Source organism: Argentina silus, assembly GCF_951799395.1.
Source record: "Argentina silus genome assembly, chromosome: 20".
Lineage (NCBI taxonomy): Eukaryota > Metazoa > Chordata > Actinopteri > Argentiniformes > Argentinidae > Argentina > Argentina silus.
In genome coordinates, this window is record NC_139674.1 from 5,541,246 (window position 1) to 5,565,213 (window position 23,968).

The window sequence follows — 23,968 nt, forward strand, 5'->3', positions numbered from 1 at the left end:
AAAAGCTGAGTAATATAACATTCATGGTAACATCTGACAACGTCCTTTGCTGAGTGAACGAACATTGCTCGATGTTTTCGGTTTATATATTCTTATATAATGTATAGGCCGCTATATATGATATGTGACAGCCTACTGTAATCAGGGATAAGAGCATTGCTGTCATCTTGCGCGATTGGACTAGGTGATAGTCTTGCCCCCAAACGCTACGTCATCGCTACCCTCCACTTGGCTTGCTGCGTGCTTGTGTGACTGGAGGTCCGCGTTTGGACCCGCCTTTCTCTGTTTGTTCACCGTCCTTCCCCAGCGACGGAGCTAGGTTGTGAATTCCCCGGCAGCACAGCGCAACAATACTGACAGACGCGACTGACTAAAACCAAGGGGAAGATGGAGCACAGAGACGCCGATTTCAATATATTGTTGGCTACCGATTCCTATAAGGTGAGTGGTCGACGCCTAAGTGTTGGTGGGACCGTCCAGGCTGCGGGGTTCATTCGTGCATGGGTCCTTGAATGAAAATAAATAACTCAAGGTGGTTTCATCTTCCAAGGCCATCACGCTTGCCTTGGTCGCTCTCTGTCTGTCTGTTCGCTAGGCCAAATGGGAGGAGAGAGGGCAGGTAGAAACGGAGTACCAAATTCAGAAGCATCCTTGCTTTGGTTCATTTCATCCTGGATGATGAACGAAATGACCACCAGCGAATTTAACGCCACACAATGATGTTCACGTTTCGTTTTGCAAAGTACTCTGATGATAGCAGTTAGCCAACATGCTAGCGAATAAGACGAGGGGGGGAGTGATCGCTAATTGAAAAGGCGGTAGCTTGCTTGAATGGAGGGCTGTGCAACCCGAGGGATGGCCAAAGAGGACACATTACAAACCCTCTTTGGGAGGGCTAAGTGAAAGACAAAGCTAGCTAATAACAGGCCAATCATAGCTACATATTTAGCATGTTCCTATCAATGCAAATGGCCTGAATCAAAAGCGAAACTTTGTTGAGAGCCTATCCTTTGGCTTTGAGACAATTCTGTTTGTGCAGCACTTTTTCCATAATGACGACAAGAAAGGAGTGCTGCTGCACACCAAATATGTATATCTTATAAATGTGGCTCCTTTTTATGTATTGAGTATATTGACATTTTTTATTTCCATCAAATATTTTGCCATGATTTTTTAACGTCTTACAGTCTTATTATAGAATAAAGCGTCTAGTAGAACTGGGTGTCTTTACCAGGGACGATGATTTGTGTGTGATCATTCAACCTGGTTCTTGGTGTGATTGCTGTTCTATGGTCTGTGGTAAGCAAGCATGACTGGGCGTGCATTTGGCCCCTGTGCAGCAACCCTGTGTGAGTGTACGGTGGCATATAGAGGACATTCTGATAGCTGGGCTCAAGGCAACATCTGGGAGGACATGGAGTGATTTTTAAACTGGGAGAGAGAGAGGGAGGGAAACTGAACTTGATGACCGGAGTGCTAATCATTTCACATAATTGCACATTTACTTTGATAAATGCATAATATAACTCATTTTCCACTTCCTTATTGTGTGTTTCTCTCTCTTGTGCAACGATCCTGTTTGACTCAGGTAGATAGACATGGCCTGTAAGACTAAATGTACTATTGATTGTTGTTATATCATGCACAGTATATGACTCATAGCAGTGGAGGCAGAAATGGGAGGACGAGCTCATTATAACGCATGCAATGGAATGAGGAATGGTTTTAAACCTGCGTGTTTGATACAGTTCCTCATACATTCCTTGCATTACAATGAGCCTGTCCTCCGATTTCTGCCTCCCCTAACTCATTAAGAGATACACTGTTGTCCTGGTGTAGTTTGTTATGTCCGTGAGCTCAGGGCCTTATTCTCTGTGTTATCCCTGTTTGACCCCCACTCTTCATCTGCACTAGACAAACAATGGACAAACACTAATGTCTGGCAGAGTTCCCTTTTCCACTAACAAACACAAAGTACTCCAGGTGCACATCTCTAATTGTATGAAGAATGCTTCCGTGTGTTTGTATTTTATTCCTGTATCCATGGAGCACACGCGCACACACACACACACACACACACACACACACACACATACACTAACTTCACTTTGTCCATTGGGCTTCAAGCCACTATAGCCTAGAGGAAGGACGGGGAGAGGGGTCAGTGGAACTGTTGAGCTGACTGACATTTAGTCGACAGATGCTATTGTGATCATTCATATCTAGCAGCTAAAGCTAATCAATAAAAACCTTAGTGGTTGATTTGCTTGATTTGCTTGACACGCATCACATTCAGGCTGACTGGCCCCATGCAACAGCCACTGACAGGCGGAACCATCAGAAGATCTCAGTTGTCAGAGGTTACAGTGGGATGGGATGGCTGACTCACAACTGAGTTGCCTATAGGCATAGATCTAGAGTTTACCCTCGACAAATTCTAACCTTTACCATTAGGGGAGAAATACAAAACTGACCTAAGATCAGTGTCCCCAGGGGACTACGTGTCCTCAGCCTACTCACTCTGCACTGTTGATACAGTATTGGCCTATTACCAGGAAATCTCAATGTCATAGTCAATCTCATACCAACTCTTTGGCCTGTTAGGACTAGATTCTGACTGATACTGTTATTTTTTAGTGTTTTTTTTATTGTTTTTTTTCAGAGTTCCTTTTTAGCACTTCATATGAAAACAATTGCAAAAAGATGCTCTTAATGCTGATTAGGAAAGAAATCCATATCTCAATAATGACCTGAAATGATCTCCATTGATAAATAGAGCAACATTTAATAATTGTATGTGCACAAAGAATTTCACATGTTCAGTGCACTGCATATTGATATCAGTGATTTGCTGTTCAATATAACATGCTGTGATACCGCTTGATCATCTACTGAATTATTTTTGTTATTCATTTCATTTACAAAAATATAAACATCCACTGTGAAAATCATTCTTAAAACAGACTGTTAGAATACCCCCTGCACTTCCTGGTTGCCAACCACTGTCATTTCCAGTAATTACACAGATTTTCAATAATTCAAGAATGTGAGGCTGATGCACATCTTTGGTGATGTGCCATATTTCACACTATTGGTGGAATATGTCCCGATACAGATATTTCTGTAAAAGGCAGATATTGGCTCTGGTGCTCCGATATATATTTATATATATATATATATATATATATATATATATATATATATATATATATATATATATATATGTGTGTGTGTGTGTGTGTGTGTGTGTGTGTGTGTGTGTGTGTGTGTGTGTGTGTGTGTGTGTGTGTGTGTGTGTGTGAGACTGCCTGACTGACTGACACACAGTGTTTTCTCTCCCAGGAGATGCAGGCATGCACGGTAGATAGGGGCATCACCATGGATCTGTGCGCGCGCACGCGTGTGTGTGTGCATGTGTGTGACACTAACTTCACTTTGTCCATCTGGCTTCAAGCCACTAAAGCCTAGAGAAAGGACAGGGAGCGGGTCAGTGGAACTGTTAAGCTGACTCACATTTAGAACCTGAATTCCCAAAAAGAGTGAAAGACAGAGAGAGCCAAAGAGAGTCCAGGAGTGAGTACTATGTCAGTAGCACCACTGCAGAGATATGCCACTGTGACCATACATAGCTAGCAATAAAAGCATAAGTGGTCTGTTTGCTCATCCCTCTTTGTTTGCTTGTATTTAGAGTTCCATCTGGTTCACAGCCGGTAATTTATGTTCTGTTTTCCCCCCCAACGCAGATATTAAGCACACATGCCTGTGTTTTCCTGGTGCTATCTACCCAGGCGTGGGTTAGCCGGCCTCTGCAAGCATGCCTAAGCTTTTAGGATAGTCTCTCTGCTGGAGGGAAAACAGAAATAGAAGGTGTTGCATCTGTGTGAGGGGAGTCCCAGGGGGGAGAGAGTCCCGGGGGAGAGAGAGAGAGACCCTGGGGGGAGTGAGGGGAGCTGCGGTCACTGTCAGCCCAGAGCTTCAACATTGGAACTCTCTCCGGTCACATCAGTGTCCATCCTCACCCCAGGTGATGTGAGTTAGGCCAGCATAGTCACGTAGTACCAGTATCAAGGCCAGCGACCCAAATGACACCCTATTCCCTCGGAAACGCCAGCAGGTGCACAACTTTTTCTTCGTTGAATCTGGTCAAAAGAAGTGCACTGTAGGCCACACAATGATGTCATTTGAGATGCTCACTCTCGACTTAATGTGCCTACTACTAAGGGTTTGGGATGAGATGATGACCTCGGTCGAAATCCTATCTCGAGATCTCCGTGCGTAACTCACCGATTGGCGCAAATCTCTCATTGACCTCAATGCATGATTTACCCAGGGAGGCGGGGCGGGGGTCTTTAATTGGTTGGCTGGTGGGAACAGTCGTTGGTGTGTCCATCTCTATGTCTCTAAATCTAGATGTCCCCCTGTTGTACAGATGGACAGGCCCAGACACACCTCTGCCTGATGCACCTCTCTGACTCTTTTCAGTGTCAGTAGTGCAGTGTCATCTGAGACTCAATCCTCTACACACACAGCCTACTGACCCTGGTCCCACAACATCACAGCGATATGAGAGACTAAACTCCCCGGTGTCTGTCCGTCCGTCCGTCCGTCCGTCCGTCTGTGCGTGTGTGCACACTGTGTGTACACTGGGGTAGTTTGATGTCGGGCTGCCTTTGTAACTAATCATACCCTGAGAGGCTGACATTTCACTAGGCTATTTCACAACATTGTGATGTGAAACACAACTTCCTGGTCATTACGAAACGTCTGTTAGCAATCTCCTGTCAGGAAAACGAGAGCAAAACCATGAAGTACAGTAGGCTATTACTGAAGAAGCACTCACTGTGTATTGAATTCACCACGCCTGAGGGCGCACATCTATTTTCATTTACTTTAATCCTTTGATTAGTTATACAGGGGGAAAAAATAAAAAAAAATACTAAGTGTAAAAAAAAAAAAAAAAAAATACTAAGTGTACAGGTGAAGATGATACTAAAGAACTTGAGCCCTTCTCAGTAACACACACACGCACATGGACACACACACACACACACGCACATATATGTATATCTTGTAGATATTGACGTTGTCTCTCCTATTTCTATTTCATTTCAGGTGACACATTACAAGCAGTACCCACCGAACACAAGTAAAGTGTACTCCTACTTCGAGTGTCGTGAGAGGAAAACTGACTCCACCAAGAACAGAAAAGTCAAATATGACAAAACTGTTTTCTATGGGCTGCAGTATATCCTCCACAAATACTTAAAAGGTAAGAATTACATTGAGTGTGCCAATCACTCCTTTACTCAAACTTGAAGGCATAGGCCTAAATTCACCCCAGAATCAGTTGGTTTAACATGTTTCCGACCTTTCCTGAGATCTGGAGGTCTGAGAAACTTTGATTTATTTCTTAGAGGCCATTTCACTAGAAGTCCTTATAGTGTAGAGAAATTACTGATTCACAGCAGTATCACTCTCATGTGATGGGCCCGAGATTTTAGAGTCTACAATTGATCATAGAGGCTTGGCTAAGAAGGAGAAACCTCTCAACAGCGTAGACTGGACTAGGGCATTTTTCCCCCCAAAACTTTAAACATTTCTCTCACCTCTCTTGAAGCACAGTAATCCCTGATCTCACACAATTTGACTGTATTAAAATCTCACAGAGCTATCTAGGATTTCACACGACAGTTTTTCCAACCCTGTTATGTCCGATCCATGATTAGCCTACTCCGAGGAAGAAGGAGGCTATTTCTTTCAAAGAAGTGGAACGGGGCCCCAAACCTCCTATTCTGTCCCTCAGTCAGTCTGTGGGGGGATTGAGGGGCTGTTGTCGGGGGGCTTAGCTGAGATATCCCACCTCAGGAATCCAGAGGAGAATATACTCCCTCCCCTCTCCCTCTCCCCTCCATCTGAAATGTATTTCATGGTGAGGAGCTAGGTGAGAGAGGGAGGGAGGGAGAGAGGGAGGGAGAGAGAGAGAGAGTGCTGAGGGGGCGAGCGAGGAGACAAAGGAACATCTGCTCTCTCACCCCTCTGCAATAGAAAGGCCAGCTGCGCAGGAGCATTAATTCAGAACAATAATAATACTAAAAACGGCCTGAACTCGAGGAGTAGAACTCACTCTGTTCCTGTTTACTATGGTTGTCACTTTCATCGCGACAGGGAGCGGTCAAGCTTTTTGGCTCTGTAAGCCGCACGTCACGTCACGTCACGTCACGTCACGTAAGCCCAACACACTGAGAAAGACAGTTCTCAGTGTGTTGGGCTTGCATGAGATGACGTGTGGTTGGTTAGTTGCTGTTATGTGTGTGTGTGTGTGTGCGTGTGCGTGTGCGTGTGTGTGAGACTGTGTGTGTGTGTGTGTGTGCGTGTGTGTGTGTGTGTGCGCGTGCCTCTTTAAGCAGGCCAGCAGAGTCTGAGTGACTGAGTGTGCATACGCCATCCTGAAAGGACAAAGACTCACTGTCACAGTGTGAGAGACGCTCCTAATTCAATAACAGAGGGACCGAACTGTATCTGGGTTCCTGTTGCTTTAACCAATCCCCCCCCCCCCCCCCCCCCCCCCCTCAGGGAAGGTGGTGACTACTGAGAAGATCCAGGAGGCTAAGGAGGTGTACAGGGAACACTTCCAGGATGACGTCTTCAACGTTAAAGGATGGACCTACATTCTGGAGGTACTGATGCTGCCCAATGCCAAACCGACCCCTACTGCCCCTACCTCCTACTCCCTAGGCACTTCATGTAGATCTAAGGATGGATGGGTATTAGATATATGGCAACAGTAGTTCCACCATTCACTATGATGTCATTGGGGATCTTTTTTGTTTCATTATTATTATTATTATTATTAAGTTTCCAGTTTTTGAAAATCACTGAAAAAAAACATGCCATCTTCTGACCTTGTTGTTGTATCTTTTTTACTACAGAACGTAGAAAAACACTGTTTTCACACAGTGCCCTGTGTGAGTTATCAGACAGTGAAGCATTTTTTCTTCTTTTGGCTCTACACTCTAAACTTTGGATACCATCCAATAAGAGCTGACAATCTCTACTTTAACCTACATAGTAGTTATTTGATTTAAATTCCCAACTTTTGGAGTGTAGAGCCAAAAGGATAATAAGGAAAATGCTTCACTGTCCCATTACTTACGCAGGGCACTGTATGTAGGCCCTGGCATGGTCAGTTTTATGTTACTCAAACAATGTTTTAATTTAGATACTGAGGCATGACATTTTATGATATTTCACTTGTATGGTGTAAAAACTAAAAGTATATCGGTGACAACGACGTATTCCTGACTATGGTATGGCTAGGGCAGCCGCTTCGGCTTGCTAACAATCGTGTTTTTGTTTGTCTGTTTACAGAAGTACAACGGCCACCTGCCCATCGAGATCAAGGCGGTGCCGGAGGGAAGTGTGATCCCGCGGGGAAACGTCCTGTTTACCGTGGAGAGCACGGACCCCGAGTGCTACTGGCTCACCAACTGGGTGGAGGTGAGAGAGAGGACCTCAACAAACACAGTCTTTCTGTAAAATAGGAATAGTTCATTTGAGTAGGGACAGATACAATTAAAACATAATGAAACACATTGAATAATGACGTGTCAGATGCATTGCACCATCATGCTTTAGCTAAAAGGATCTGGCGGTGAACATATCTCTCTTTGTTTTACCAAATTATTTACAATAGACATACACTCCAGTCCAGTCATTTTTGCTTCCAAAAAAATACTTCAGCAATTAAAAGATACTTCAGCAGTTAACGATATCATCTTAAAGGTAGACTCTGGGATATGGAAAACATATAGCAAAATGAGCATGCTGACACTGCCAGAGACTAGAGAATTTACACTGTAGAGTTGAATGCGATTGGTGCATGTGCTCTGACATCATATGTCGGGGGGCAGTGAAACAAGCGGACGCTCTCGTTCGCTGTTGCCCACGACCATGTCTCTGATGAAACTTTGATGAAAGCTCTGTTTTCACGGTGTGACGTCATGTCCCAGCGTCTACCTATATCAACAATAATACTGCGAATAAGTAAATGTTGATATCGCCCGACCCTACACACTGTACTCTGGTAGTGTTGTACTGTACTACTGGAAGAAATACTATGACCTGTAGGCCTACTACCTATCCAGTCCATGTGGCCGTCTGATGAGATTTCTTTTTAGGAAACCTTTATTTTAGGCAGGGGGGGGGGGGGGGTCCTACTGAGACCCAAGGTGTCTTTTTCAGAGGAGCCCTGCTGAGCTTGTGCCTGGTCTTGAATAGACGATATTCACCTTCATTCGTCTCCTCCTGACCGGCCTTGCCATCCTGCCACCGCTAACGTGATGCATCCGCAGTCACGGTGACTCGACTGGATTGAATTCATTTACGATGAGAGCCGTCAATCTCTCCCTGCGGTCACACCTTTCACTTTGATACCCTGGCTCTCCCTGCTCTCTCTAAGCCTGTTTGCACAGAGGCATTCACCCTGTAATTTACTGGAAGTGTCTTGTGTGTGCCAAGGATGGTTTGCTTCTAGCCGCTCTCTGGTGGTTTATACACCAGGAGGGCCTCGTCTTCTAAAGTAGCGCGTCTTCGTCTTGTCTTGTGTGACTCTTGAGAGGATAGTTGGGCTGGTGGACGCCGCAGTGGCACGTCGCAGTCCGTCTTCGCGGTTGATGAATGGAGCTGCCTTCCTTCCGCTGGCGTCCTTGGGCTGCGGAGCATAACGTCACTAGGCCAGGGACACCCGGCTTGTTATCGGCGCTGTTTTGGCTCTGGGGAGACACTGGCTGATGGTCCGATTCTCAACCCTTCTCCCGAAGTGTATAGTCGTACACTTCCCCCCTCATAGATTTAAAAGGAATGGACTGGTAGAAGCAATATAGCTCTCTCCAACTGTGTGTGTGTGTGCGTGTGCGTGTAAGTATGTGTGTGTGCGTGCGTGTGTGTGCATGTGTGTGGGGGTGCCCCCGCTGGGATTCTGAGGGCAGAGTACTTGTACGCCAGCCAAGCCCTCTCTCATGTCAGCAGTTTGAGGTGGAAACCCTGGTTTGTGACGGTGTCACATGAATACAGATTATATATTATGCTTTGGGAGCATGTGACTCTGATAGCGCCATACCGGTGTGCTCTGGAGTGGCCTCTACAGTGTCACCATGTCATTACAAGCCCTGTGATGGTACATCAACTCAAGCAACAGTAGGGCTCCGGTTCCTTGACATTTCTGGATTGATTTCCTTTATTATTATTATTTTTTTAATATCTTATAGACAGTGCATACATCAAGGTGTCGCCAGAGTGTATGTAGAAAGGCAGAAGAATCTTAATGGAACCCAGATCTTGTTGTTTTGAGTTGGAAGAGGTCATCCATGCGTAGTCCATGACCCTCCCTCCTGCCCTGGGTTCTCATGGTGTGTGTGAGCCTCCAGACAGGTCAAACACACATGTGCACGCATGCATACACACACACACACACACACATCATAGCTTTTTGAGAAGTCTTGCTAAACACACACGCTCAGACACGGTGTGATAATATTGACTTGCCCATTCAGTGATGACTAGTCCTAAACAAAGCCCCGGGGCCTATGTCCCTGGCAGCAGCCCCCAGCTAAGGTAACTCTGTCCTGGGCCTGGGTACGTGCAGAATCCCCCAGACAGACTCCATGTTGACATGAGGCGCTTCTCTCCCCGCAGCTTTTCCCAGGGAATGTGGCCCATGCCTCAGCTCCCTGAGCCCCCTGAGCCTGTCCAGCACACCCCAGCACCCAGCAGGATAAAGGGCCCGGTCTAAGGGGTTGGTTTTGGGTTCAAGTTCCGGTTGACTACACTGGGGGTTGTGCTGTGTTTTGTTATCCTGAAACCAAGGCACAGGCGTCTGGGGGCTGGAGACAGGGGAGGGTTGGACGACTCGGGTCACCAGGAGAACAGGGTTGTTTTCTCTCCCAGAGGCCCCTCCCCAGAGCTGTTCTCACCACCTGCTGTCCTTCTTGCTGACTCATGTACTAGCTAGCTAGCTCGTCATACTATCTCTTTGCTGACCCTTTTGTTAACCAATGACCACGCCTCTACCCCCCCCCCCCCCCTTCCCCTTCCCTTCTGCCTCCCCTCCTAGACCATCTTGGTCCAGATCTGGTATCCCATCACCGTGGCGACCAACTCACGGGAGCAGAAGAAGATCTTGGCACAGTATCTCCTAGAGACCTCTGGGAACTTGGAGAAGTTGGAGTACAAGCTGCATGACTTTGGCTACAGAGGAGTGTCTTCACAAGAGGTACAGAGCCTACAGTGCCAACCTAAAAGTCAATATTCCTGACAGATACTCTGAATAGAATAGAATACTTTATTATCTGTGAGGAAATGTGTTTGGCAGACTCTACAAACACAGCAGACGGATACATACTGCCTACAGAAATATCCCAAGCGGTTGCCTGTATTTATGCATCAATGTACTCATGGAAATGGGTGGTGGCCAGAATAGATTCAGCCTTGTGTAAACATAAAAATACACCCCTCTCTTTCTGGTTTCAGACCGCAGGTATTGGAGCCTCTGCCCACCTGGTCAACTTCAAGGGCACAGATACAGTGGCTGGCATCGGTGTCATTAAGAAGTACTACGGCACCAAAGACCCCGTGCCAGGCTTCTCTGTGCCCGCGGCAGAACACAGGTACAGAGAGGAGACTGTTTCCATATGCCGTCTCTCGTTATTTTCTTATGGATGGATGCTTGGATGGATGCTTGGATGCTTGGATGGATGTGATGTTGGCTTCATATATTGTCATGTGCAGTGTCTCTGTGTCAAGGCTATTGATAACAATGTGTATAGACACACACACACACACACATAAAGATGTATGTGTTCAGCAGAGTTACTGTACACAAGGGCAGTTACTACTGCTCGAATGCACCCTTCATCTGCCCCAGTGCATTCTGGGACTGGCTAGAGCTGTCCTCTTACATAATCTGTCATTCCACGAATTTCATACTCTGAGAAGTCACTGTGTTTTTTCATAGGATGCACAAAACCTTGTCACACAATTGCCCAATAAGTGAAAAATGTCATGCTAAATATATTTAGACATACCAGTACAGTGCCTATAGAAAGTCTACAAAAAAACCATCTACACAGCCTACAGGACACTTTCAAAGTTGAAAAATGTTCAATAATTTATTAAAAAGAAAAAACAGAGAAGACCTATTTTCTACACAACCCTTGCTGTGGCTCTCCAAAAATTAGCTCAATTAGGAATTGTTCGAGGAACAACAGCCAAATGAATCTGCAATTAAAAGTATTACAAAAAAGAGAGCTACAGCACACTGTTTGGCCATTAGATTCTGTCTCAAAACATTGATACAGATGCCCTCTTGTGGTGGGTTTTCATATAGGGCTGACCAGTGACCAGGGGGTATTCAGTATTCTCTCTCTCTCTCTCTCTCTCTCTCTCTCTCTCTCTCTCTAGCACCATCACCGCGTGGGGTAAGGACCACGAGAGGGATGCGTTTGAGCACATCGTGAAGCAGTTCCCCAATGTGCCCGTGTCCATCGTCAGTGACAGCTACGACATTTACAACGCCTGTGAGAAGATCTGGGGGGAGGACCTCAGGAGTCTCATCGAGTCCCGCAGCGCTGACGCACCCCTGGTGGTCCGCCCCGACTCTGGGAACCCCCTAGACACAGTCCTGAAGGTACTATTTGGCCTAACTTAACCCTAACTCAAGACCTGAATATGGGCCTGTCTTAACCCCAACTCAATCCCCCCCTAGACATAGTCCTGATGGTACTACAGGCCTGACTCATGATATGCTCCCAATATCACAATATGCTGCACACATCACGATATGCCATAATGTTAAATATCGGCTCAACCCTAATAGGCACCAGACAGTGTTCTCGGAGCGCCCACCAGTGGGTCCTGTATGGCTGTGTGACCTCTGACCCTCTTGTCCTCTTCCTCTCCTCAGGTGCTGGAGATCCTGGGTAAGAAGTTCCTGCCAACGGAGAACTCTAAGGGTTATAAGGTGCTGCCGCCCTACATCAGAGTCATCCAGGGGGATGGAGTGGATATCAACACGCTGCAAGAGGTACACACACACACACACACACACACACACACACAAACACACACATGTACATGAGTGTTAACAGTTGGTATCTATCTCTGTCTACAGATAGTGGAGGGGATGAAGCAACACAAGTGGAGCATTGAGAACATTGCATTTGGCTCCGGAGGGGCTCTGCTGCAGAAACTGACCAGGGACCTGCTGAACTGCTCCTTCAAGTGCAGCTACGTGGTCACCAACGGGCTCGGGGTGAGCAGTGTGACTCTATTCTCACACACACACACACACACACACATGCACTACCTTCATGATGAAAAGACAACTGAAACTTGATGTAAATGTTGAATGTTCCCTCGTACTGTAGGTGTGACTCTACACACACACACACACACACACACACACACACTACCTTCACACTGAAAAAGACAATTGAAACTGAATGTAAATGTTAACTGTTCCAATCGTAGGTGAACGTGTTCAAAGACCCAGTGGCAGATCCCAACAAGCGGTCAAAGAAGGGACGTCTGTCTCTGCACCGGACGCAGAGCGGAGACTTCGTCACACTGGAGGAGGGAAAGGGGGATCTGGAGGAGTACGGAGTAGTAAGTTAAAGTTTTTAACATCTTACGCCCCCCAATCAGAAATCAACCCTTGCTTTGGGTCCTTACCCTTTTTACTTACGATGACGACCATAAAAGAATGTTTTAACATTAAATGTACTTAATAACGTCCCTCTTGTGTTTCTCTCTCTCCGTAGGATCTGCTGCACACAGTGTTTCAGAACGGGAAGATCGTCAAAACGTACACGTTCGATGAGGTCAGAGACAATGCCAAGCTCAAAGAGAGCGAGCTGGAGGAGCTCCCTCACTGAGTAGTAGCACTCCCCTTTCACCCCTGACCCCCTGACCCCGAACGTCCGCCACCCCCAGTGGAGGCAGCGCACTACTAATAACCCCCAACCCCCTCCCCCTTACAAAGCACTGTCCTCCACCGGAGAGGAGGAGATTAGAACCCACACATGTCCGAAACCCACACCTGAAACCTGAAACACCCCCACCCAGGGAGAGAGGGGGGGGGGGGGGGGGGGGGAGAAAGACAGACAGACAGACAGACAGACAGACAGAGAGAGAGAGAGGATTGAGAGATAGAGAGAGAAGGACACATCCACACTGACTGTACCCTGTGTTTTATGTACAGAGCTGTTTAAAAATGTCAGAATCTACTTAGCTGTGTCTGTTTAGTGATGGACGAAATGATATCATGGTATGTAAATCATTTAACTACGGTTATGTAACGGTGTGTATATGACCAAGTGTCGCTATAATTGATCACAGATCTTCGCAGGAAAGGAGATGCTGTGTGTATACTGTGTTAATGAAAGTAACAGAACATTGTGTGGCGGCAGGACTGAGAAGTACATGTTAAATGTTGCTGTGTGTGTGTGTGTGTGTGTGTGTGCGTGCGTGCAGACAGTTTCTTTCTTTAAAGGATTATTGTATTCCTTTATGCAAATACATTTGCCGATCAGGGGTGAGCGCACTCTTCCTTTACTTTGTTGGCCTTTTTTTTTTTAAGAGAATATAGTATATAATAATATTATTATTATATTATTATTATATTAAGAGAATATAGATTTTTCCCCGCTAGAGACAAGACTGCTCAAATGTGGCCAAGAAGGTTGAAAAGCGAATCATGTTTCTGAAACACTGTCTAAAAAAAAGTAATGCCATAGTCGAGTCTCTCTGTTTTTGTCAGCGTTTTATTTGTGTACAATTACTCATTCCTGTTAACCATCTGTTTTGAGATTCTCGCTGTTTTTGAATTATGGGGAACGTTTTAGTGAAGCTTGATTTTACTATTTTGATACTGTCTTGGTTCGTACCTCAAAAAAACGTTATTTTGTATGACAATGGTTATTATTGCCAGAATTATTGCAGTAAATATCTATATTTACAATGATGCGGCCAAAACTGCCTTCTCACTTATGTATATAACAACTTACTTTCGATGAGGGGGAGGGCAGGTTAGGGAGGAATAGATATGTTATTATTTTCTTTGTCTAATGCCCATTTTATACCAACAGAATCCTCCAAACTGGTTGGTTGTAGTATGACTGGTGTCGTGGTCAGCTTGTAGCACATGTTTGTGTATAGTCTTTTGTGAATGCTTGAGAGTGTGATATTGGTGAATTCTATTTTTTGTTTTTGTTTTATGTATATGCTGGTTGTCCCAAATTCTTTCCCACAACTTATCTGATATTTTAACTAACATTACTGTTGCAATCAATGTTGTCAACACATTAAAATACCACCCTGTCAATTTGCGGAAATGTTTGACTTTTTTTATGGTTCAGTGAAAAAGGTGAAACCATTCCCTTTTCTAGCTGCTGTCAAAACAGTCTGTTTCCTCAATGCACAACCATTTAATTAAATTATATTTAAATCACATTTTTGAAGACTTAAACAATTAGAACTTGTGTGTGAACGTTTGAATAAAAAAAACCTTTATTGTTTCCAGTGTTCTCTATTCATTTGTAAGGTCTCGTATGATTTCAGGTAACCTATCATTACTTTCTGTGTTCTTACTGCTGAGGCCAGGCTGGACTACATGGGAGTGCATAGGCTTAATCACAAGGCCGTGCTTTTACCGCATACTGCTGCATATCTATATCTAATATCTAATTTTGAGAATTCGCGGTTTGGTGTGTTTCTAGTCATATGACTGTAATAGCTACCGGTGGTAGCGACTTGACCAAGAGACCGAAGAGTTTATTGCCGTCACAACCGGAGATCCGACTGTGCGCAGAGCTTGGTGGGAAGAGCCGATATCACGGAAAGGTCTGCCAAGGACAGAAAAAAAAACATCCTACCGATTACTTTCTAATCTTCATTTTATTCATTTGGGAGTGTTTTTTGAAGAGTGGGCTGGTGCTTCTGAATCGTTATCTAGAGTCATCTAAAGTCTTATCACTCGTTTCAGTTTTGAGTAGTAGATGTAGTAATTTATAGAGAATGATGAAGTTATACTGTTTGTGAAGGGCACATTTTGGAGCTTTTTTTCCCTCTCTCTTAGTGTACTGCCTCCGTTATTTGCGTAGGAGGGACAGCATCAGCAACAAGCGGACCGCAGATCCACGTCACTCTGAAACTCGATTTTTCTGATCAACTTGGTGATTTGCAATCTTCATTTTCGTTTTGAAAACATTTAGGTAGGCGAGGAGTAGGAGATGATGACGGGATTTCGACTGAATTTGGCCCCTCTCAAAGAACCGTTAGGTTTCATCAAACTTGTGGAATGGGTAAGTGAGGTTTTCAAATCCTACTGGAGGCAATCCGCTACTCCACAGTTGTAATGCAAGCCAGGGGTTTTCACTCTAGTTCGGGGCTCTGGCCTGAGAATGGGTTCATTTCACACCGCTTATTCTACATTTCATTCAGAGTTAGGGTAAACCACTAATTTTCCATCAGTTAGGGTATGCATGGACCAGTTCATTCTCTTTTCTTGCATTTCTTTGATCCTTTTATGAGAATATGATAATGTAGCACTTACTGTAACTTATTGTAACTGAAAGTCTACAGTATGAGTTTGTGGCATGTGGTTCGGCCAGAAATGTCCTTGTGTTACAAAGCCCTATAGCTGCCCTTCAAATTAAAGACAATTGTTACACATTAATTTCTCTGTAATAATTTACTTGACAGATGCCTAGCAGCATACAATGATTGTCTTGGTGAGAACTGTCTTTGGGTAAAGTGTACCACTGCCATACAGAAGAAGTTGAAGAAAAAAGGTGCAGCCCTCAAATCTGACATGTTTTCTAAAACTAAATCGGACTTATGATTCAGTTTTTCAGTGGGTTGAATACTCTCTTGAAAGAATGAATGTCGTCGTCCAGAGAAACATTATTTTTGGAAAATAATCATTAATCAGGTTTACTCCCTGGTCCTGCATAACTCGATCAAAGGAATCTTGTGTATGCAGGAGCAAATTGAGTTACCAATTCAGCTGTTTTCTCCTGTTGCAATCCTCAGGGATATAGGGCACAGCAGCAACACCCAGTCATCTGACACACCCAGACCTTTCGATTGCCATCTCTTCTATGCATGCTGACTGATCGCTAATTGTTCTGTGAAACATGAGTAGCCAGGGAGGTGGTTGGTAAACAGGAAGTGCCAGGCAGTGACATCTGGAGAAACATCTGGAGAAGGCGCCACTGTGAAATGGAGGTGCTTCAGCAGCCTACAGTCCAGGGTCAGAGTCATGAGATTTGGCCAACATACATCAGAATGCTGTGCTGACGCAGAATGTTCTCACAGAACACAGAGGATAAATCATAAACGTATGGAATAGATTTCAAATTAAACCAAATCCTGCTTTAAAACCTTTCAGTTTTAATGCGGAATCCAGGCTCTGTTAAGGTGTGGGGTAAGAAAGCGTCCCTGTCATTCCCTGCCCTCCCTGTCATGAGATGGCCATTTACTTTCCATCGCCCTCGAAACCTTTCCAGCCTTTTACTATCAGCTGAGAGAGTACAACATGCCCATATTCGATAGTCTATTCCTGGGAGACGATTACTTTTGGGTGTGATATTTCATGGAGCCCATGAGTCTTGGCAAGCGAGACTAGGTAGGTATAGAATACATTAACTCTTTAGTCCGATTCACCAAAGGAACCGATGACCTAGCCCGTTGCATTGCTATTTCTGTTTGAACAATGTTAGCTGCAGCTCAGACAGCATGCGTGACGATCTCTCTCTTTCTTTCCCAAACAGTTGACTGCCATATTTGCATTCGGAAGCTGTGGTGGGTACGCAGGGAGGAATATAGTGTCCATCTTCTGCGAGGGGAGGAACGAAACACTGAATGCCACGTTTAGTTACCCCTTCAGGTAAGTGGCACTCATAGATGCCAGTCAAGGCCACTCGCCCAATGGCCCTCTTCAACGTTCTTGCCCCTGGCCACGTTAGCATTATCTGATTTCCTGCAGGTGGATGTTATTGTTGAGATAGTGTGAAAGAGAATGTAGGTGTGTGGGTGGGAGGGGGGGGCCGGGGACTTTAGAGGACAGAGCAGCCAATTGGCGTAGCAGATTGTTTCCTCATTTCCACTGGATGAGTTTGTACAATGAGGATGTGTTTGCTTAAATCAGGGGATAAAATGATCTTGGTGTTACAGCTGCAAAGCTCATTTTCAGTCTTGAAAGCCTTGGGGAGAGGGGGGCGTTATCTGTATTGTTACATGATCCAGATGTTTATAAATGCAGTGTTAAAATTCACAAAAAAACTTCCCCTCCCGCCTTGCGTGTGAAACGTAACATTGACTATAAAAGTCTCCCATTTATATAATCTTGTTTTTGTTATGTTATAGTTAATACAGTAACCTTGTTAGTTAGAAATACTAACCGTGTAGAGTTGCTCTCTGTTGCGTTTGACCAGGTTAACCCAGGTTCCTCTGGTTGAGAGCAACACGACTCTGTGTAACCACTCTGTGGCCGTCACACACCTGGTGGGCGACTCCGCCTCTTCTGCAGAGTTCTTTGTGGGTGTGGCCATCATCTGCTTTCTGTACTCTATGGTGGCATTGCTGGTCTACCTGGGCTACATGCACGTCTACAAGGACTCAGACTTTGGGCCCATGTTTGTGAGTACTGGTTTGATACCATTGACACCTAGAAAAAAAGGTGCTACCTAGAACCATAAAGAGTTCTTCAACTGTCCCTAGGGGAGAACCCTTTTGGGTGGGAGAACCAAAAAGGGTTCTTCCGCAGGGACAGCCAAAAACCCCTTTTGGAACCCTTGTAGAGATGCGATGTCTACACCCTTGAGTCTCCAAAGGACTATACAGAGAAGTTGATGGTGTGTGCTAGCCGGTCTGACCACTAGGGTTCTCTCTCTCCCACAGGATTTTGCCTTGACGGCGGCGTTCGCCTTCCTCTGGCTGGTGTGTGCGTCTGCCTGGGCCAAGGGCCTGCAGAATGTGAAGGATGCCACCGGGACCGCGGGCATCGCCTCCACCCTGGCACTGTGCAAGGAGACCGACGTGGCTTGCGAAGTCACTGAGTTTTCCAACATGCGCACCCTCAACGTCTCTGTGGCAAGTATCTTGATTGTATAGATAGGGGCTTTACACGCTACAGGGCCGACCCGAAACATACTGTGCAGGCTCTGATATTTCCCTTTCTATACCAGCACTGTTTCAGCAGCTTTGGTGGATGCGTAACCAGAACAGCCCAGTACAGCTCAGCCTGGCTCAGCTCAGTTCAGCCCTGGAGTGTGAATTTGGGTTTAGTAAGGGTGTGTTTTTGCTCTCACCTGGTCTCTGTTTGACTTAACTGATTGCTGTGTCTGTTTCTACAGGTGTTTGGTTACCTGAACATGATTGTGTGGGCGGGCAACGCATGGTTTGTGTACAAGGAGACCCGCTGGCACGCGCAGAAGTACTCTGCCCAGCAAGGGACAGGCAGAGGGCAGGTCCCTGCCCCTATCTAATGCCACCACAAACAGACCACTCACCCTGGGCCTGGGACCAGTCCAGGGGGTTGCAGTGGTCACTAAATGGCCATGCTAAAGAGGACAAACGTGGCGATGTTGTCAGAATCGATGAACAAATCCATGAGATTTTTGTTCATGTTAAGCTAAGTGATGAAAATCACATTGCGGTTTAAAAGTGCCGTAAAACATCACTGTTCTCTCTAGCATGGTCCGTGATGACCAGGTGGTGGCTAGCATCTATTAGCATCATGGGAGCGTGTGGCTTCTTCTACTCTGCCATCACCCCCTCACCCTCTACCCATGCTTGGCTCCTCCTCCTCGTCTCATAATAGCTGTGTTTAATGGTGCATTTAAATGCTCCTTGGAAACGCTGACCTTCCCACCCAGATTTTGTGTAGTATTTTGCATAGAGTGTCCTATTGGCTAATTCTGTGATCGCTCTAAGTGGGAAACTCTGAGATCTCAGAGGTTCACGAGTGAAATGTCCATGTTCCCTATTTCCGAGGAGCACTTGAATGCAGCTTTAGTACCTGCAACGACATCCAACTGTCTAGCTATGCGTTTTTGGATTTCAGTACCTGTGCCTTATCAATACGAACACCAGTGTCGTAGTTAGCCATACATGTGCCTTACTATGCCAATGACGTCTCCACGTGCCCTCTCGTACCTTTACAGAACATAAACCCCAGGTATGTTTTCCTATGCTGTGGTGTCTGACCTATTGACAGTACCTGTGCACATTGGCCTTGGAGTCTCTAGGTTGACCATTAACCCTAACCTGAGGTGCGTTCAGGTTCCGTCCATTGCATTTAGTGACTTGAACGTTTCTAAAAACACAAAAGAAGCGAGTGTGTTTGGTCATTTCTTGTGTCCTTTAGCTGAATGTACAGCACCCCTTGCCTTCAGTCTCACTGAAAATAAGGTACACGTTTCCTGTCTTGATATCATTAATTTTCCATTTTATCTGTTATTAAGAAGACTTGAGTTCTACATGTTTTCATATAGGATGTTTTTTTTTCTTTTCTTTTTTTTTAACAGCTTCTTCAGTGGTACATTTATTTTCTATCTATACTTTTGTTGTTGAACCACTGCCAGACATTGTGCACTGTACTGGCTTTTTGTTCCAAATTTGTTTGTGTCTGTTTTTTTGATAATGATTCCATAAAGAATGTTTGATTTCTTTTTCTGTTATTACCTTTGATATAGTAAAAGTGTAACTTGGATTATTTTGGTGCATCCAAGGCCAAAGTTGAATGTGTGTCTGGTATACTGGTTATGCCTTTGTTCTCTTGCAATCATCAGACCAACTATAGCTTTATGAATGATATTTGTGCATTTGTCTTGCCTTCGTTCTGGAGGGAGACAGCCACTATCCTCTTTACAACATGCAAATTATGAATGTCCTTTTTCTTTTCCAATAAAAACCAATGAATTTCACTTTGTCAGTCATATATCTTTCCCATGTAAGAAGTTTCTGATTTACTACCTCTCTCTGGTCATTTCAATTTCACCAAACTGTTTTGCAGGCCGAACGAGGGAGGTGTGGAGATTTCTGACGCAAGTATACTTAGACACGTCATCTGGAGACATAATGCAGCTTTTGTTTACTAGTCCATCCTGTGACTTCGGTGATTGCTGTTTCTCTGGAGAACAAACACAACATTATGGTGAATCCGCCTGAGCTGGTGGCCGATGCAGTATTGTCCTGCAGAGGAGCCCGGATCCAAACCGAAGGGCAATAAGTCTGTAGTGAGATCCTCCTGAGGCTTAAATCAGTGGTATGTCCTCAGTCATGTGGTCTGTTGTATGCCGTACAGAGACTCAAGCACACGAGGCATAAAGCACTGCTTTTTGGCTCCACATTATCTGTTGCTGAAGTAGATCTGTCTACTGCTGAATTGTTAAAAAGCCCCTCCAGTCAAAATCAAACATGTTAATCTGAAAATCAGAGGTTTAGGTTTTAAGTATAAGTATATGAATACACAAACATTTTGGTCTGAAATAGGCAATTTTGTTAAAAAAAAAAAAAAGATATTGTAATCTGAGATATGTCCTTTTGATGATGTGAAAACTACCTGACATCATTGAGGTGAGTTCTGTGCCTGCCCCGAACACCCTTTCTTGGAAACAGGTATACCCCCCTGAAATACTGTAGAGGTTTGTAGTGTGTTGCTAGCCTGTAAGGTCCGAGCAGCGCCACTACTGTGCCCACAAGGCTGTGGTATATTATAGCCTGCTTTTTTTTTGGTTTTGTTCTATATTTTCATCATCAGCTACGGTGATTTTGTTACACAAAATGACATGCAGACAACCAAATTTTGTGAAAGGCATTGATCAAAGGAGTTAAATATATTCATATATTTATACATACGTCTATACTCCAAAAGTTGTATTAGAAATCAAACAATTACTATGAGGCTGAAGTAGAGATTCTCAGCTATTATTTGATGGTATTTGTGTACATATTGGTTTCACTATTTAGAAATTACTTTTTATACATAGTCTCCCTATTTCAGGGCACCAAAAGCAATGGGACAATTGGCTTGACAGGTGTTTCTTGTTAGTCAGGTGTGTTTATTCACATCATTTGTGCAGGCATAAGACAGCTGTCACTGTCTAGTATTGATTCTAGGCTTTGCGTTCTCATCGATCTATCTATAACCTTCTCTCATCTATCTAAACTTCTGTCATCTAACTATATTTCCATCATCTATCTAACTTTCTCTCATCTGTCTATCTATCTATCTAACTTCTCATCTATCTATCTATCTATCTATCTATCTATCTATCTATCTACAGTAACTATCTATCATAACCAATAAACCAACCAACCAGTCATCCACCAATCAAACCATATTTAACTTTTTCCACCACCATAAAAAGACTGTCACTTTCTTCAACTACCCAGCAAATCTATCTATCTATCTATCTATCTATCTATCTATCTATCTATCTATCTATCTATCTATCATCCAAAACATCTTTAAACTTGTTCGACTACCAAAATAAGATAAATAAGTTTCTTCTGGAACTAGCTTTTATACATCACTGCACAACATATGCAAATGCCAGTCAACACTAATCTATTAGAAACATTCACAAAAAATGAAACATTTAAAACAACAAAAACAGGGCAGGCCTACATTATTAGCAGCAAGTCCAACCAAGCTATGTAGCCTATTGCGCGGAAGCCGATTACAACACAAGAACAATCAAGAGTTTGCAAAACAAGTCCACCCTTTGATTCTATGCATAGAGTATAATCTCTGGTGTTATACTGACGCCTTGTGGCAACACTTTGATTCTGCATGTAACATCATAACATCCCGTATCCTTTGAGGTATAGACAACGTATATGTGTTTTACTAAATAATAATAACCTTTTTGACATTGTCACACACATGTCAGTTTTGTTTTAAATACTTGCTTTCTACAACAATAGCATTAATGCATTTTAGTAATACATTGATGTTCGTACTTGGACAGACTACACACACGTAATTTAGCAGATATCATAAAGTCATTTCATTAATGCGAACATAGGAGTCTAAATTCAAGGTTGTTCATTTGAATTCAAATGCCGGAGTTGATTAAAACTATGATGAACTTGATGGATGCCTAAGTGTGAGACAAAACAGACATTGTCTAAGGAGTTGACTTTCAGGTTCTTGTGGTCAAAGGATGGTAGATCTTTTGTCAGAACATTCATGCTGCAACCTTTTAAGTAGACATTTTCACGTTATAAGATTAGAAGGTTTTGCAACGTTTCAGCAAATGGGATATGCTGAAAATTACAGGATGTGATACGGCACTCCACACTATTCGGAATGTAATTTCTGAATGTCTTCTGTCTCCATATAGGAGACAGTGAAACAAGGATAAAATGTGAAGGCTTTTGATAGATCCTCCCTGTTATAGGAGAGAAATGCAGACAGCCACGGGGGGGGATTGAACTGAGGCAGACGTCAGAAGTAAGTCTATAGTAGTGGAAGAAACAGACAAGAGAGCACAGGGTTAGAGGCAGACGGACATTGACTGTTCTATTCAGTTGTGGACAGGCTAAGCAGGTAAAATACTTATGCAATGTTGCCAACAACAGTTTCACAAATAAGGACTGCTATCGGGTACAACAGCAGAGGGAGAACTATAGAGAGTGGTGGGAGAACAAGACATACACAAGGAAAAGGCGCACAACAAGACTCTACAAAAACTGCATAGCTGACTGGCTGACGGAGAGAGGATGAGATATTGTTTTACTACATCCCTGCTTAGTGCACCCACTTAAATAACCCAAACCCCAACCATCTAAAAAGAAAAAACATACACAATTCAAAGACATACATACAAACATATTCAGAGACATAGCCTACTTTCAAACCATCATGGGATGTATGGAGGACCTAACTTGCCATAATGAATAAATAAATAATTGTACATTAGTGTACATACATGAATAAATAAATAGGAAAATGTCTAAGGAAATAAAGAAATAACACATTTAATTAATTATTTCTTAATTTATTTCTTCATTCATTTATTTATGTATTCATTTATTTCTGTACTTCTGTGGGCGTGAGTCATGAATGATGAATGAGTCAGTAGGCGTGACCACGTAGTATTCACCAGGCAGAAGAATCAAACTAGCAGGAGATTCTGAATGATGGCTGGTGGAATGGTAGGCTACAAACAAGTGTACTATTCCACATCACATGTCGCCATTGCAGTGCCAAGAAAACGATAATAAACAAACACAACAAGACAATTGGCTATGATTGGGTGTTATATATCACGCCAAATCAAAACCGAATCATCCCAACAGTTGGCGCCTCCTATATCAGTGAAAAGTGCCGTGTGTGTGTGTGTGTGTGTGTGTGTGTTTTCAGGGGGTGAGGGAAGGATCAACCATACGATCGGGGATTCTAACTACATTCAAGAGGTGCTAACTGTTCACGTTAAAACTGGATAATTTGTTTTGGATTTGGCCTCATATTATGAGATGGTTGTTACTACCTTGCATCGTGTGTCTTCAGAGTGAACAGAGCAAGGCTAATGTAATCGAGCACTGCACTGTGACATTGATCAGCCAATGGGGTGTTAGACACCACCTACTGACGTTTGATTGACACCTTATTATCATATTGGATAAAAAAAATACAGAAATAAGTAACTGAATAAATACATAAATTAATAAATGCAGCCATGAATTAAATATATGAAGGTGTGAATACATGAATAAATAAATGAATAAATAATTAAATACATAGAGATTAGTAAACAAAATAAATAAATAAAATGCTTTTATTTCTGTATTTCGTTACACATTTACATATTTGTTTTCTCGGGCCTATACCTGAGCTGTCTGTATAAATTGCATTAAATGACCGAAACAATTAGCCATATAGCACACATAACTTCAATCAACC

General features: G+C 43.7%; 2 protein-coding genes across 2 annotated transcripts; both read left to right on the forward strand.

Moving 5' to 3' along the window:
- The first annotated feature begins 304 nt into the window (after positions 1 to 304).
- nampt1 (nicotinamide phosphoribosyltransferase 1) lies at positions 305 to 14,570 on the forward strand. Its single transcript, XM_083691708.1, has 11 exons — positions 305 to 441; positions 5,113 to 5,269; positions 6,574 to 6,677; positions 7,369 to 7,497; positions 10,112 to 10,270; positions 10,528 to 10,664; positions 11,458 to 11,683; positions 11,960 to 12,079; positions 12,167 to 12,307; positions 12,526 to 12,660; positions 12,816 to 14,570. Exons 1-11 carry the CDS (start codon positions 388 to 390, stop codon positions 12,927 to 12,929), a joined length of 1,476 nt encoding a protein of 491 aa, XP_083547834.1. The 5' UTR covers positions 305 to 387; the 3' UTR covers positions 12,930 to 14,570.
- A 526-nt stretch (positions 14,571 to 15,096) lies between these two features.
- Positions 15,097 to 19,982, forward strand: sypl1 (synaptophysin-like 1). Its single transcript, XM_083691998.1, has 5 exons — positions 15,097 to 15,356; positions 16,827 to 16,942; positions 17,490 to 17,694; positions 17,956 to 18,147; positions 18,411 to 19,982. The coding sequence occupies exons 1-5, from the start codon at positions 15,285 to 15,287 to the stop codon at positions 18,540 to 18,542; spliced, it is 717 nt and encodes a 238-aa protein (XP_083548124.1). The 5' UTR covers positions 15,097 to 15,284; the 3' UTR covers positions 18,543 to 19,982.
- Positions 19,983 to 23,968: the final 3,986 nt, after the last annotated feature.